Here is a 15,078-nt window from a genome sequence, read left to right on the forward strand (position 1 = left end):
GAGCCATCAGCCCAGAGCCCGACGTGGGGCTCGAACTCACGGACCGCGAGATCGTGACCTGGCTGAAGTCAGACGCCTAACCGACTGCGCCACCCAGGCGCCCCATTTTCTCCTGTTTTCTATAGATGTTTTAGGGTTTTACACTTAGGCCTATGATCTATTCTTTTTTTAATTTTTAATTTTAGAGACATAACATGAGTTGGGAAGAGGGGCAGAGAGAGAGCATGCTGGGCGATACAGGGCTCTACAGGGCTTGATCCTACAACTCTGGGATCATGACCTCAGCCTAAATCAAGAGCCAGACACTCAACTGACCGAGCCACCCAGGTGCCCCTGGTCTATAGTCTATTCTACGCAACTTAAAAAAAATTTTTTTTAACATTTATTCATTTTTTGAGAGAGAGAGAGAGAGACAGAGCATGAATGGGGGAGGGGCAGAGAGAGAAGGAGACACAGAATCTGAAACAGGCTCCAGGCTCCAAGCTATCAGCACAGAGTCCAACGCGGGACTTGAACTCATGAACCATGCGATGATGAACTGGCTGAAGTCAGACGCTTAACCAACTGAGCCACCCAGGCACCCCATATGCAACTTGTTTTTAATGTCATGTGAGGTATGGATTGAGTTTTTCTGAACATAGATATCCAGTTGTTAAAGAATCTTTTTTTGAGAAGATTATCCTTTCTCCACTGAATTGTCTTTGAAACTTTGTCAAAAAATATCACTTGTCCATATACATGTGGGTTTATTTCTGCAATCTCTATTCTGGTTCATTGATATATCTGTCTATCAAAACCGTATGTTGTGATTACTGTGGCTCTGTAATGAGTCTTAAAATCAGGTAGTGTTAGCCTTCAAACTTTGTTCTTCTATATCAGAGCTGTTGAGGCTATTCTAGGTCCTTTGTATTTCCATATGAAGTTCAGAATTAGCTCGCCAATCTCTAGAAATGAGTGGGATGTTGACAGAGATTGTGTTACATATATAGATCAATTTGTGGAGAACTGACATCTTAACAATATTAAATCTGAGCTGTGAACAAGGTGTATCTTTCTACTGACTAAAGTCTTAACTTCTCTCAGTAGAGCTTTGTAGTTTTAAGTGTACAACTCTTGCATATCTTTTGTCAGATTTATCCCCAAGCATTCCATATTTTTTGATAACACTGTATGTAAATGGCATGTAAAACTATTCTATTTCCCACTGTTTGTTGTCACTATATAGAAATAGAACTCACGTTCATATGTTCACTTAGTAGTCTGAAACTTTGCTAAACTCACTTTTTATTTATTTTTAAAAATAATTTATTATTTTAATTTTATTTTTATTTATTTTGAGAGAGAGAGAAAGAGAGAGTAAGTCAGGAAGAAGCAGAGCAAGAGGGAGAGAAAGAATCCCAAACAGGCTTTACACTGGCAGGGCAGAGCTTGATGTGGGGCTCAAACCCACAAACAGTGAGATCATGACCTGACTTAAAGTTGGACACTTAACCAACTGAGCCACCCAGGTGCCCCACTAAACTTACTTTTTAGTTCTAGCTTTTTAATAAATTCTATCCAATTTTCTTACTTAGGTGATCATGTCATTTTACTTCTTCTCCCTTTATGAAGTTTTGCTTCATATCCAATATGGAGATTTTAATTTATTTTTCTTGCCTTATTGCACTGGCTAGAATCTTTTTAAAAAAAATTTTTTTTTTAACGTTTTTTATTTATTTTTGAGACAGAGAGAGACAGAGCATGAACGGGGGAGGGTCAGAGAGAGAGGGAGACACAGAATCGGAAGCAGGCTCCAGGCTCTGAGCCATCAGCCCAGAGCCTGACGCGGGGCTCGAACTCACGGACAGCGAGATCGTGACCTGGCTGAAGTCGGACGCTTAACCGACTGCGCCACCCAGGCGCCCCTAGAATCTTTAGTACAATGCTGAATAGAATTGGTAAGAGTGGACATCTTTGTCTTGTTTCTGATCTTGGGGGTAGCTGTAGGTTCTTTGCAGCTATCCTACTTTAGTCAGTTTGGGCTGCTATGACAAATATGTCACAGACTGGATGGCTTAAACAGTAAAGATTTATTTCTCACATTTCTGTTGGCTGGGAAGTCCAAGATCAAGGAACTGGCCAATTTTGTTCCTAGTCAGAGCTTCTTTCTGGTTTTCTTGCCTTCTTGCCGTATCCACATATGGTGGAGAAGAGAGATGTTATCTTTCTTGTGTCTCTTTTTTTTTTTAATTTCTTAACAAATGTTTATTTATTTTTGAGAGAAATAGACAGACAGAGAGCAGGGGAGGGGCAGAGAGAGAGGGAGACACAGAATTTGAAGCAGGCTTCGGACTCTGAGCTGTCAGCTCAGAGCCCGACACGGGGCTCAAATTCACGAACCATTGAGATCATGACCTGAGCCGAAGTTGGACGCTTAACTGACTGAACCACCCAGGCGCCCTGGGTGTCTCTTCTTATAATAGCGCTAACCCCACACATGAGGGCTCCATCCTCATGACCTAATTACCTCCCAAAGATCCCACCTCCAAATACCATCACCTTGGGGAATAGGACTTCAACATATGAATCTGGAGGGGGACACAAACGTTCAGTCCATAGCATGTCTTTTTCTAATAAAGAAAGTTCCCTTCTACTCCTAATTTGGAATTTTATCAGAAACAGATGATAAATTTTGTCAAATACTTTCTCTGCATCTATTGAGATATCTTTTTTTTTCTTTCCAGTTAGTTAATATGGCAAATTATATTGATTTTCAAATTTTAAACCAACTGTGCATCCTTGGGATAAATCCCACTTGGTCATAATATATTATCCTTATTTTGTTTATTGTTGGACTTGATTTGCTAAATATTTTGTTTAGAAATTTTGTTATGAGGGATATTGGTCTATAGTTTCCTTTTCTTATAATGTCTTTGCCTAATTTTGGCATCAGGGTAATGCTGACCTCATAGAATAAGTTAGAAAGTATTCTTTCCTCTTCAATTTTCTTAAAAAATTGGCGTATAATTGGTATTTCTTACTTAAATGTTTGGTAGATTTAATCAGTGAGGCCATCAGGACCTGGTGATTTCTTTGTGGGAAGATTTCTAATAAAAATTCAGTTTATTTAATAGATATAGGTCTATTAAAAATATAGGTCTGTTTAGGTCATCTATTTCTTCTTGAGGGGGTTTTGGAAGTTTTTGCCCTATAAGGAATTTGTCCATTTCATCTAAGTTGTTGAATTTATTGGCATGATGTTGTTCACAAAATTGCATTACTATCCTTTTAATATCTGTAGGGTCTGTAGAGATGTCACTGCTCTCATTTTATTAGCAACTTGTGTCTTCTCTCTTTTTTCCGGTATCAGCCTATCTATTTTCTGTTTTTGCATTTCATTGATTTCCATTCTGGTCTTTATTGTTTCCTTTCTTCTTTTTACTTTGAGGATAATCTGCTCTTCTTTTTCTAGTTTCTTAAGGTGGAAGATGAGGTGTTTCGCTTGAAATTATTCTTCTTCTCTAACACAAGCATTTGTGCTATAAATTTCCCTTTACATACTGCTTTAAATGACAGTCTATGAATTTTGGACATGTTGTGTTTTCATTTTCATTACATTCAAAATACTTTTAAATTTTCCTTTTCTTTTCTTTGACCCATGGTGTATTAGTCAGTGTTCTCCCAAGAAACAGAACCAACAGGATACATTTGTGTGTGTGTGTGTGTGTGTGTGTGTGTGTGTATGTGTATGAAGAGACTTATGATAGTAACTGGCTCATGCAGTTATAGAGGTCACAAAGTCCCACAATCTGTTATTTGCAAGCTGGAAAACCAGGAAAGTCAGTGGTATAATTCAGTCTGAGGCTTAAGGCCTGAGAACTAGGGGTAGGGGGACTCTGGAGGGGTTGGGCCCCACTGGTGTAAGCCCTAGAGTCCAAAGGCCTGTGAGACAGGAGCTCCAATGTCTGTCCAGTTATCTTTTTAGATAATCTGCATTATACTTAAAAGTTTGAAAAGAAAAAAAGTCCTTAAGCAACCACTACTAATTTGTCTTTTCTCTTGAGTAACATCGTATGTTTAGATTTTGCCCTCTACACCAGCAAATTGCCCTGCAATCATCTGTAAATTGTTGGGACTTCATATGACTGTTAATACATGTCAGTGAAGACTGGGCTGGGGGCTGGGGCTGGAGAAGAGCATCAGGATACTGTATCCAGGCAATGCAGAGCGCGAGCATGATCTGTCGGTAATATATAAACCTCTTGAGGCTCTGGAATTTGGAGCCAACCACTCAAGGAGATCCTGGATAATTTCAAAAGTGGAGTTTTATGGGAAATTTTAAGAGAGTGCATGTGTGTGTGCGTGTGTGCATGTGCACACATGCATGCTTACATGCCCTTCCTTTATAACAGACACTGGGGAAAAGAGGCAAGAGACCTCAGTTATAGCTGACGATTATTTATGTCATTAGATTTTATGTGAGCTTGTTAGACACACAGTAAAAACCATCTCAAGCACTTATTGTTGAACCTTAGACTAAAGGATAAATGAAGAACAGGGGGAAACAGTAAAGAAAAATTTCAAAGAGACGCAATGAACCTTTATGTTTGCTCTTGAGGGGGAACAAAGATACCCTTCCCACATATCCCAAATTCTTGGGAAGTAAGTCTTTGGAATCCAGTTCCAAATTATACATAGGTAGTGGCGTCTACGTGAGGATTTCCTGCTTATATTTCCTCTCTGGAGCCAGTTTGCAGTGGCCACATTCTTGGCCACCAAGAAAAGTTTGCTAAATTTCATCCCCTTCGAAGAAAGCGATTTGGAACTTGTTACATAGGTACTATGCATTCATTAAATACTCTGCGATGAAATCGCAATGATCAAAATCAATGCTCCAGCCTTAAACTTCCTTAAAAATTGACTTAAAAATGCCTGGCTATGTTGTTTCTATTTGTCACCAAACCAAGGATAATTAACGCGTCCCCGGGGATGGAAAATATAAGGGCTAAAAGCAACAACGGCACCAAGAACCCCAGGAACAAAAGAAGTCTCCACTCTTGCTCTTGTCCTAAACATCAACCAGTATGTATTGAATGTCCACACACTGTCATGCCAGCTCAGCTTCTACAAGCCAGAAAAATCAGTGGATTCTGAAAAACCCACTGGAAACAAAAGCGAACAAAGCGGAATGACCTCTTCTTCACACTTGGACATTCTAATTCACTTGCTGTCATGTCATTTAATGATAATATGCCTGAACCACTGCACGAAAGAGAAGGTATGTGCACAGATCTATGGAAGGAACGAAGGAATCAACAGAATGGTGAGTGACTTGTACAGGGACGTACATCACCCAAGGGCCAGCACATGGACTCTCCCACACGTTGCTCCTAATCTAGGTGGGTTCCATAGGTAGGGGACACCTGTCACTTTGGCCCACCCCGCGTCTCTTCTGTCTTCCTCTGGGTAATGGGCTCTGGGTTTCCTTGGGAGACCACCTCTCCCTTACTCAGTCCACGTGGCCTGGGTGGGGATGACCCAACTCTAGCTCCAGCTGTGGGCACGAGACCCAAGTCTGCTGTCCCATCCAGCATTCCATCCACTGTCACGGAGACTGGTGTGAGGACAGGTATGTGACCTAAGCTGGGCCAACGGGGGCATCACCTGGGACCTCTGGTAGGAGCTGTTAGGAAAGAGGAACTCTCTGAGGGGTAGATAAGAAGGCCGGAGCAGCTGGTGGCCATCTTTGCCACCACAATGGGAAGGCCTGCTTGAGGGTGAAATGAACCCAGGGAAATGCAGAGCCAGAGGAACAAAGAGACCGAGTCCCAACATTATCATCTGAACCCCTGGACCCAGCCCCGAATCCCTGTACATCTTGATGACATACACCTAAAAATTCCTTTTTTTGCTTAAACTAGTTTGCATTGCATTCTCTATCTTTTTTTTTTTTTTTTTTTAATTTTAACGTTTATTTATGTTTGAGACAGAGAGAGACAGAGCATGAATGGGGGAGGGTCAGAGAGAGAGGTTGACAAAGAATCTGAAACAGGCTCCAGGCTCTGAGAGGTCAGCACAGAGCCCGACGCGGGGCTCGAACTCATGGACGGTGAGATCATGACCTGAGCCGAAGTCGGACGCTTAACCGACCGAGCCACCCAGGCGCCCCGCATTCTCTATCTTTTGAAGCCAAAACATCCTGACCAGCAAAAGGGATTCCTAATAAGACTGTTATGTTATTGGAAAGGCACACGTATGAGGATTTTTTAAAACATTCTAGAATTCTCGATGAGAGAGAACCAAGGTTTGAAGGCCGCTGCCCTTCTGTTCTCAGATGGGTTTTAGAGAACATAATCTCAGCTACGTGTGGCTACTGAGTATCCAGGGGCACTGGTTACGGAGCCCAGCAGGCCTGGGTTCAAATCCCAGCTCCACTAATTACTAGCAAGTTACTGATCACCCTGATCTTCATTGTTCTTACCTGGCAAAGAGGAGGTGACTGAAAACCTGTTTTCGTAGGGATTGTGAGTTTCCTTATCACAGTTTGTAATTGTGTATTTATGTGATTATTTGCTTCCTGTCTGAAAAAATCAAGAAGTCTACGTTGCACTTTATTTTACTTTCTAAACTAAAGAGCACCTGGAAAATGGCAGGTACTTTATAAATATTTGTTGAATCAGCATATAAATAAGTGAAATGAGAAGACCACGCAGATATGTGCTTGGCACATCATGGACGGGCAACAAATACTAGTTTCCCTTCTTTGAGGACCAGGGCTCACCAAGTCCAGTGCCTCCCTGGGCCAGGCAGGTAATGAACTTGAAGTAAACTGGCCAGATGTGGAATTGTGCATGCCCTGTCTGATGGGGCAGACATTACAGACAACAGCGAACTGTTGTCACTTAGGAATGTAGACCTAAGCAAACAGGTTCAGATCTGCTTTCAAGAGATTTTCAGATAAAATTTTAAACATGGGTGGGATGAAACACACACGCACGCGCGCGCACACACACACACACACACGCATATCCCTGTATATCTTGATGACATACATCTAAAAATTCCTTTTTAAAAAATTTTTTTAAAAATTCCAGTCGAGAAAATATATGTGAGGGCTGGATTTAGCTTTTGGGTGAGTTCCTTACAGTTCATTACAGCTGGGACCTATGTCCAGTCCACCCTTCATATGAAAGCTCAGATCACAGCCACCAATGACCCTGAGACAGCGACGGCACTTACCGCCAAGCAACTCGGAACTCTGGCTGGGGGCGCTGTGCGGTGCCTCCTGGAGGACGTAGGTAGACGTGGAGAGTGGGGAAGGGCCGATGCTGCTGGCCGGGACATAAGGAGGGCTGTAGGACGAGCTGTAATACTGGGAATACTGGCCCTGAGGGAAGCCAGGGTAGGAAGGATAGTCCTAGAAAGGGAAACACATGAGGCTGTGAGTGAGGAGGCCAGTGGTGAGGGGCCTCGCGCGCGCGCGTGTGTGTGTGTGTCTATTGTGTCTGTCCCCGTCTCTCCCACTAGAATAAAAGCTCTGTGAGGACAGGGACTTTCTCAAGATGCAGACCCCAAGACAAGGCCGCAAGTGCAATTTTTTGGGAAAATGGTTGGGGGTTCCCCGGCACTTCCCTCCTGCCCTAGTCACTGGTTCTTGGGGACACCCTCCACCCTAGGGCTGCCACGGCTGCCATGTGGAGGTCAGCAGTGCACCCTAAGAGACGTGGGTGCGGCTCTGTCGGTATCTGTCTTGATCACCGCTTATCCCTCGCACATGGCACAGTGCTGGACACATAGGGGGACTCAGTAAATATGAGACAAATCAACGAACCAATGAATGAGGGACAAAGACCCTACTACACACATACCCAGGAGACCAGGTGACATGTTCATGAGGGGTACAAATACAGCAGCACTTATACAGCATCAGGGATCCAGAATCTTCTATGAGGAAGTCGGGGACATCAAATAAAAGAGTGCCAATCCCCTTTTTATCAAGCTTTGCTTAAACCAACCGGACATTCCAGCTCTCCCACGGTAGTCATTGGTCCAAATGTTCTGCCCCACCATCACCATAAACCGAGCCTCCTCAACCCTGCGGGGACTCACGGGTAGTTTGGCTTCTTGGGCCGCACCTCAGCCCTACAGAATCAGAATTTCTGGGGGGTGGCATTTAGAGAATCTCCGTCTTTGACAAGCTCCTATTGGTGAAGAACCACACCTTTTTAAAAAGGGCTTTTACTTACAAGTGTTGTTATCCATGGAGATAGTACCCCGGAAATAATATAAGAGATGCGTGAGACAAATTTTCAAACCTTCCAAGGTTTACACCATTTAGATTCTTTAGCTCACTGAAGAAACAGTGCGTTCCTCGTATTTAAATACGTTAAATATTCCATAGCCCACCTACTCCGTGGTAGTTCTGTTTTAATGCTAGCCTGAAAACATGCTCGCCTTTGGTTCTGAAATAACTTTAGATTTATAGAAGAGGTGTACAAGCGGGACACAGACTTCCCACACACCCTTAGCCGGTTAACTCTTAATTTACTCTCTAAGTGAAGCCGGGACAATCAAACTATTAGCCAGCGTCCACCTTTACAGGGTTGGCCTGGTGTGGTTTAACGAGCATTTATAAAGCCCCCACTGTGTGCCAGGCACTCGGCACCGGAATGCAGAACCAAAGACAAGGGGTTCTCGTGTTCGAGGAGGTCACGTTTGGCAGGACAGCACACGTGTTTGCATTCACAGGTTCGAGATTCAACAGTCAATGGGCGTCTCGGGCTCAGGTCAAGGGGGAGTATATAATATCGCCTATGTCATCTTGGAAATCTGCTGATAATTCCGATTTCTCTGTCTCTACCCTATTACCTTTCCGATGGCCCTTTTGCACAGCCTGACTCCTGTGGTCTTCAAACCCAGGGAGTAAGAGACTGCATTTCTGGCAGGGGTGGTGGGCGGGAGTGGGCTCTTGGGATGCCCTGAGTTAAGGGGGCGATTTAAGGAAAGAACAGGGAAAACGAGTGGTTTTCTACCTGGTGCACACTTCCGAATCCAGCCGCGTTGGTCAGCCCGTTTGCTCCTTGATAGATCCCCGCTGCGCCTGCAGGTTGGAGGAATGGGTACAGGTGAGGTTTCTTGCAGTCAGAGAGGGACGGGGAGGAGAAAGATTTGGCAGACGGGTGGTTTGAGGGCGGACAGGCTGGGACGGAGCCATGACCTTGGCAGGATGCCAAATCTCTCTGCCGCTCTGTTCCGTCGACTGACGAGTACAGTAACTCCTTCATCAAAGGACTGCGGTGAGCAGTGAGTAAGATAGCACATAGAGTACAGATTCTTGTTCTTCACAACCGCGATTAAAGAGACTTACTTAGAAAATTGCGGTAAACGTACATAACCTGAAACTTACCATTTCAACTATTTCCAAGCCTACGGTTCACTGGCACGAAGCACATTCACACGGTTGTGCGACCTTCCCCACCATCCGTCCCCAGAACGTTTCGCATCTCGCGAAGCCAGGACTGCATCCGCATTAAACGGTGACTCCCCGTTCCTCCCCTCCCTCAGCTCCTGGCACCCATCCCTCTGCTTTCTCCACGAATGTGACTGCTCTGGAAACCTCATGTAGACAGAAACACCTAGGATTTGTACTTTTGTAAATGTGAATTACTTAGTTCACGTAATGTAACATCTTCAAGGTTCGTCCGTGCTGTGGCAGGTGTCAGAAGTTCCTTCCTTTTTGAGGCCGGATAACATCCCATCGCACAGATACACCACATGTCGTTTTTCCAAGTATCTGTCGGTGGACACGTGGATTGCTTCCGCTTTTTGGCTGTTGTCAATAATACTGCTAAGGACACAGGCGTACAAATGCCTCTTTCGGACCCTGCTTTCAGTTCTTTTGGTTACACACCCAGGCCCCTCCCCCACTCACGCTCTGTCTCTCTCTCTCTCTCTCTCTCAAAAATAAATAAACATTCTGGGGCACCTGGGTGGCTTGGTCAGTTTAGGGACTGACTTCCGCTCAGGTCATGATCTCACGGTTTGTGAGTTCGAGCCCCCCATCAGGGAGATGCTTGAGGCTCTCTCTCTCTAGCCCTCTCTCTGCTCCTCCTCCACTCATGCTTGCTCTCTCTCTCTCGAAATAAATAAACCATAAAAGATTTTAAAAATAAATAAAGAGGGGCGCCTGGGTGGCGCAGTCGGTTAAGCGTCCGACTTCAGCCAGGTCACGATCTCACGGTCCGTGAGTTCGAGCCCCGTGTCAGGCTCTGGGCTGATGGCTCAGAGCCTGGAGCCTGTTTCTGATTCTGTCTCCCTCTCTCTCTGCCCCTCGCCCGTTCATGCTCTGTCTCTCTCTGTCCCAAAAATAAATAAACGTTGAAAAAAAAATTATTTAAAAATAAATAAAGAAACATTAAGAAGAAGTGGAATTACTGGGTCATAGGGCGATCTGACTGCTTATTTTTTGAGGAACCTTTGCTGTTTTCCATAGCAGGTCCACCATTTTACATTCCCACTCACAGCGCCCAGGGTTCCAAATTCTCCACATCCTTCTCGACACTTCTTTTTTGTTTTTTTTTTTTTGATAGCAGCCCTTGTGCGAGGTGGTAAATAAATACACTGAACGGTGGTAAATTGAATAAATAAATGAAATGACTGTGGCTCTCGGAGCAACACTTGCCCCATCTGTAAAATGGGACTAAAGATGATGTGACTAGAAAGTGCTATTTAGTGAGTGAGTGGGCTATCATTTAAAAAAAAATTTTTTTTAACGTTTATTTATTTTTGAGACAGAGAGAGACAGAGCATCAATGGGGGAGGGGCAGAGAGAGAGGGAGACACAGAACGGGAAGCAGGCTCCAGGCTCTGAGCCATCAGCCCAGAGCCCGACGCGGGACCCGAACTCACGGACCGCGAGATCGTGACCTGAGCCGAAGTCGGACGCCCAACCGACTGAGCCACCCAGGCGCCCCAAGTGGGCTGTCATTTAAGACTGGGCGGTCAGGCAAGCCCTCTGTGAGGTGACACTGGAGCTGAGACGTGAACGACAGGGAGCCAGCAATGGAAACAGCCAGGGGGAGGGGTGCCCACAAACACTGAGCACACACGTCCTAATGGAGGGATGCGCTTGGCAGGTTAGAGACAGAGAAAAAAAAAGGCCAATGAGGCAGGAGCCCGGGGAGGGAAGGGGGTGGTTACAGGAATATCGGTGGACGCCTGTGTGTCAGGTGACATTCTGACGCAAAGTGAGGCATTCTGGACAAAGTGAGGCATAGAAAAGTTAAGTGATGTGCACAAGGCAGCACAGAGAGTGGGTGACAGCTGCTGGGGCTGGAACCGGGCAGTCTGACCTGAGTTTTCTTTTCTTTCTTTTTAAAAAAAAATTTTTAAATGCATATTTATTTTTAAGAGGAAGAGACAGAGCACAAGCGGTGGGGGGGGGGGGGGCAGGGTAGAGAGAGAGGGAGACACAGAGTCCGGAGCAGGCTCAGGCTCCGAGCCGTCAGCACAGAGCCCGACACGGGGCTCGAGCCCATGAAATGCGGGATCGTGACCTGAGCCGAAATTGGATGATTGATTGCCTGAGCCACCCAGGTGCTCCCTGACCCGAGTTTTCAACATCACTCTGTGCTGCTGCTTCTTTTGCAAACTGTTTTGTTGGGGATACAACTTATATACTCTAGAACTCCTCCACGGGGTGAGTTGGATGATTCATTTTTAGTTGAGAGAGAGAGTGGGAGCATGAGCAGGGGAGAGGAGGGAGAGAGAAAGAGACAGAGATAGAAAGAGACAGATAGTCAGAGAGGGAGAGAGAAAAAAAAGAGAGAGAGACTGAGCATCCCACGCGGGTTCCATGCCTAGTGTAGAGCCTGACTTGGGGCTTGATCCCACGACCCCAGGATCATAACCTGAGCCAAAATCGGGAGTCAGATGCTCAACCAACTCAGCCACCCAGGTGCCCCTTTTTCTTTTTTCTTTTTTTCAGTTGGGATGATTTTTAAAGTAAACTGGAATAGGATGAAGGAAAACTAAGAAAGCCTGTCACAGCAGATACACTCTGAAAAGACGGGTACGAGCAGTTCTTGAAACAGACAAGAAATTTAAAAAAAAAAGGAACTAAAAAAAAAAAAAGGAATCTTGAAACATCAGGAAGAAAGAAAAGAAGCAAAAAGCAAAACTATGGGTAAATTCTCCTCTCTGTATGGTTATTGCCACCAATTCACACACAGTTGGGTTTCTAACAGTTTGCTATCACATTTTAGGAATTGTTTTTTCAAGTGTGTTTTATAATTATACCAAATACTCAAATGGCTCCAGAGCGAAATCTACAAAATAAACCATATCCATAGGCAGGGGTGAGAAGAACACGCGCTGGGGGGCGGCAAGCGCTCTGGAACGCCTGCTGGGGAGCGGCGGGGCCAGGAAGGCTTCCTGGAGGAAGTGGCACCTACACTAATCTCTGAGGAGGAGCTGGAGCAGCCAGGTGAAGAGAGCGAGGACAGGAACACGGCCACAGCTGGGCCTCCTCTCCCAGTCTCCGCGACGTGGGGGGTCCGTCCCACGGCCAGAAACCGCAGAACCTGTCCACCACAGCGTGGCACGTTGGCATCCCATTCTGTCCTCCGTGGCCTGTCCGGGCGTGGCCAGCAGAGGGTCTAGGCCGGCCTCTTCCATTCGAAGCCATTTTTGGGTTATGGTTACCATGGTGACCCTACCTGCTGAACTGAGCAACGCACCTGCCCTAGGAAGTCGCCTGGCTGCCACAGCGTTTTCTGTTCTGATTTCTCTTTTCTTCCGTGGCAACCTAATGACGACTGAGGGCGGGTCTGGAAACAAACAGGCCACCCTCTCCTCTGTCTTGTCCGTCGGTATCCTTTCTCCCAAACGGCCTCGTGTTTGTTTTCATTTTGTGACCCAGGGGCATCTGGAGCACGGACGCCCCGGACAACGCATGGTGTGCCGAGGGCACCCCCAGAGCCCCTGCAGGGAGAAGTCCATCCCATGCCTGACGGGACCCGGGAGGACGGGCCACGCGGCCCCCGAAATCTCGTGCCACAATATGTGGTCTCTGCGGGGGGTTTTCCAAACGGACCCACCTCAAGCTGGGATGTTAAAACACCGGCTTCATGCCTCCATCTGGTTGGTGGGGTGCCCATGGGAGGGCTGGGGAAGGCGAGGAAAACATCCTGTCTTAAGGTGATGGTGGCGGGTCCCGCCGGGGGTCCCCCAATATCCATTCACCCCTTCTGTCTCCGCTTTGAAGCCGGGCACACAGCCGATCAGAATAAAACACTGCCTTCCCCAGCTTCCCTTGTGGATGGCGTGGCCATGTGATGCGCTCTAGACAAGGGGAGGGGAGCAAGTTTATGTGTGCGACTTCCTGATTGTGCCCTTCAAGGGCAGGGGCGGGGCCTCCCTTGCCCTGCAAAGGAGGGTCTTCCTGGATCGCCTGGCTGAGCATCAAGACATAAGGAGCCTGGACCCCTGCCACATTTGCAGACCACAACCACCACATCAGCAGAACAATTTCAAGAGGAGACTCACCCGTTTAGTCAACAACACACGTCCTAGTGACCAACCAAGCATCCCTGTGTCAGGTGCCGTTGTGGATATGGCGGGAAGTAAGAGGCTGATGCTTACTTACATTCAGGGAGGAGACAGAACACGATCAAGTGGATAGATACCCAAAGAGGTACGATAACTCCAGATCAAAACGCAGTGATGTGTTAGCACAGCGCTACTGAAAGGTGGACTGAGGACTGGAGCCTGTCCGCAAACGTTTCCCGATGAGATGACTACAGACCCCGGGAGACGGCGTGTAGGAACTTCTAACGTCTTGCTCAGTCTGATACTAAAAAAATCCGGACTCTTAAAACAATTTGATTGTTTCTGAACCGGTTTTTTTTTTCTTCTTTTTTCACGACTGGCCCATCTTTTTTGAAATGCTTCCCTCTACTTACCTCTTCTATGAAATTTTAATATTGTAGATACACCGCGTATCTATTTAGGGTATTGGCGTAGATTTGTGCTTAACACAAAAAGAGTAAGACGTTTTCGCCCCTGCTCTGAGAAGCAGTGTTTGTTCCTTTTGGGGGATATAGCCCCCACTCAGAATGCAAGGTCTAGAGGTTTATTTTTATTGTGTCTTACACTGGGTTCAGGAAAAGCCCCTGGTCCTTCCCCACGGTGAACACGTGAAGCCCTGGGCGAACGGCACCAAGGGTGGGCCTCCATGTCAAGTAAAGACGTCCCCAGCACTGCACGTTGTCATGTACAGTGACTTCTTCAATGTTGCTGTCGACGCTCTAACATAGTGTTACTTAATTTACAGAAACTCGGTGTTGGGAACGTTCCGATGCTCGCTGAGCCGCATCTGAGCTGGAAACCGCTCTTGACGCACCTACTTGGTTGGCCATAAAAAGACAAAAAAACCACCCCAAACCGTACAGAATGGAACACAACAGGTATCGGTGAGGATGTGGAGAAATTGGAAGCCTTGTGCGCTGCGGGTAGGAGCGTAAGATCTACAGGGGCTGTGGAAGGAGGTACACGCAGATTTACCGTATGACCCAGCAATTCCCTTCCGGGGTACGTACCCCAAAGAGTGGAAACCCGATGTTCAAAAATACCCTGGACACAAATGTTCCTAGAAGCGCTACTCACAAAGCCAAAAGGCAGAGCACGTCTAACGTCCGGGGGCTGATGAATGGATGTACACAATGCGGCACATCCATACAATGGAATATTAGCTGTAAGAAAAGGAAGGAAGTCCTGATGCGCGATACCACGGGGATGAATGTTGGGAACATCGTAAGTGAAAAAGCTGGACCCCCAAGGCCACGTACTGTCGGATTTCCACTTACGTGAAACGTCCAGAATAGGCTGATACATGGACAAGGCAGTACGCCAGCGGCTGCTGGGGGCGAGGGGCAGGGAAGAATGGGGAGTGACAGCTTCATGGGTAACGGGGTTTCCTTCTGGGGGAATGAGAATATCTTGGACTCAGACCGAGGTGGTGGTCACGCAACACTGCGAATGCACTAAATGCCACTGAACCACATGCCTTAAAATGGTTAATGTTTTGTGAATTTCATCCCC

General features: G+C 46.3%; 1 protein-coding gene across 3 annotated transcripts in view; it reads right to left on the reverse strand.

The window, feature by feature from the left end:
* Positions 1–15,078, reverse strand: part of EYA2 (EYA transcriptional coactivator and phosphatase 2) — a 267,355-nt gene that overhangs the window by 92,417 nt on the left and 159,860 nt on the right. For all 3 annotated transcript variants that reach the window (XM_045444372.1, XM_045444371.1, XM_045444373.1), the window contains 2 exons: positions 9,012–9,079; positions 7,219–7,396 (listed from right to left, as the gene is read on the reverse strand). In XM_045444372.1, coding sequence (XP_045300328.1) covers positions 7,219–7,396; positions 9,012–9,079 — 246 coding nt within the window. The remainder of the gene's footprint in view (positions 1–7,218; positions 7,397–9,011; positions 9,080–15,078) is intronic.

Source organism: Leopardus geoffroyi, chromosome A3, assembly GCF_018350155.1.
Source record: "Leopardus geoffroyi isolate Oge1 chromosome A3, O.geoffroyi_Oge1_pat1.0, whole genome shotgun sequence".
In the NCBI taxonomy this organism is placed as follows: Eukaryota; Metazoa; Chordata; class Mammalia; order Carnivora; family Felidae; genus Leopardus; species Leopardus geoffroyi.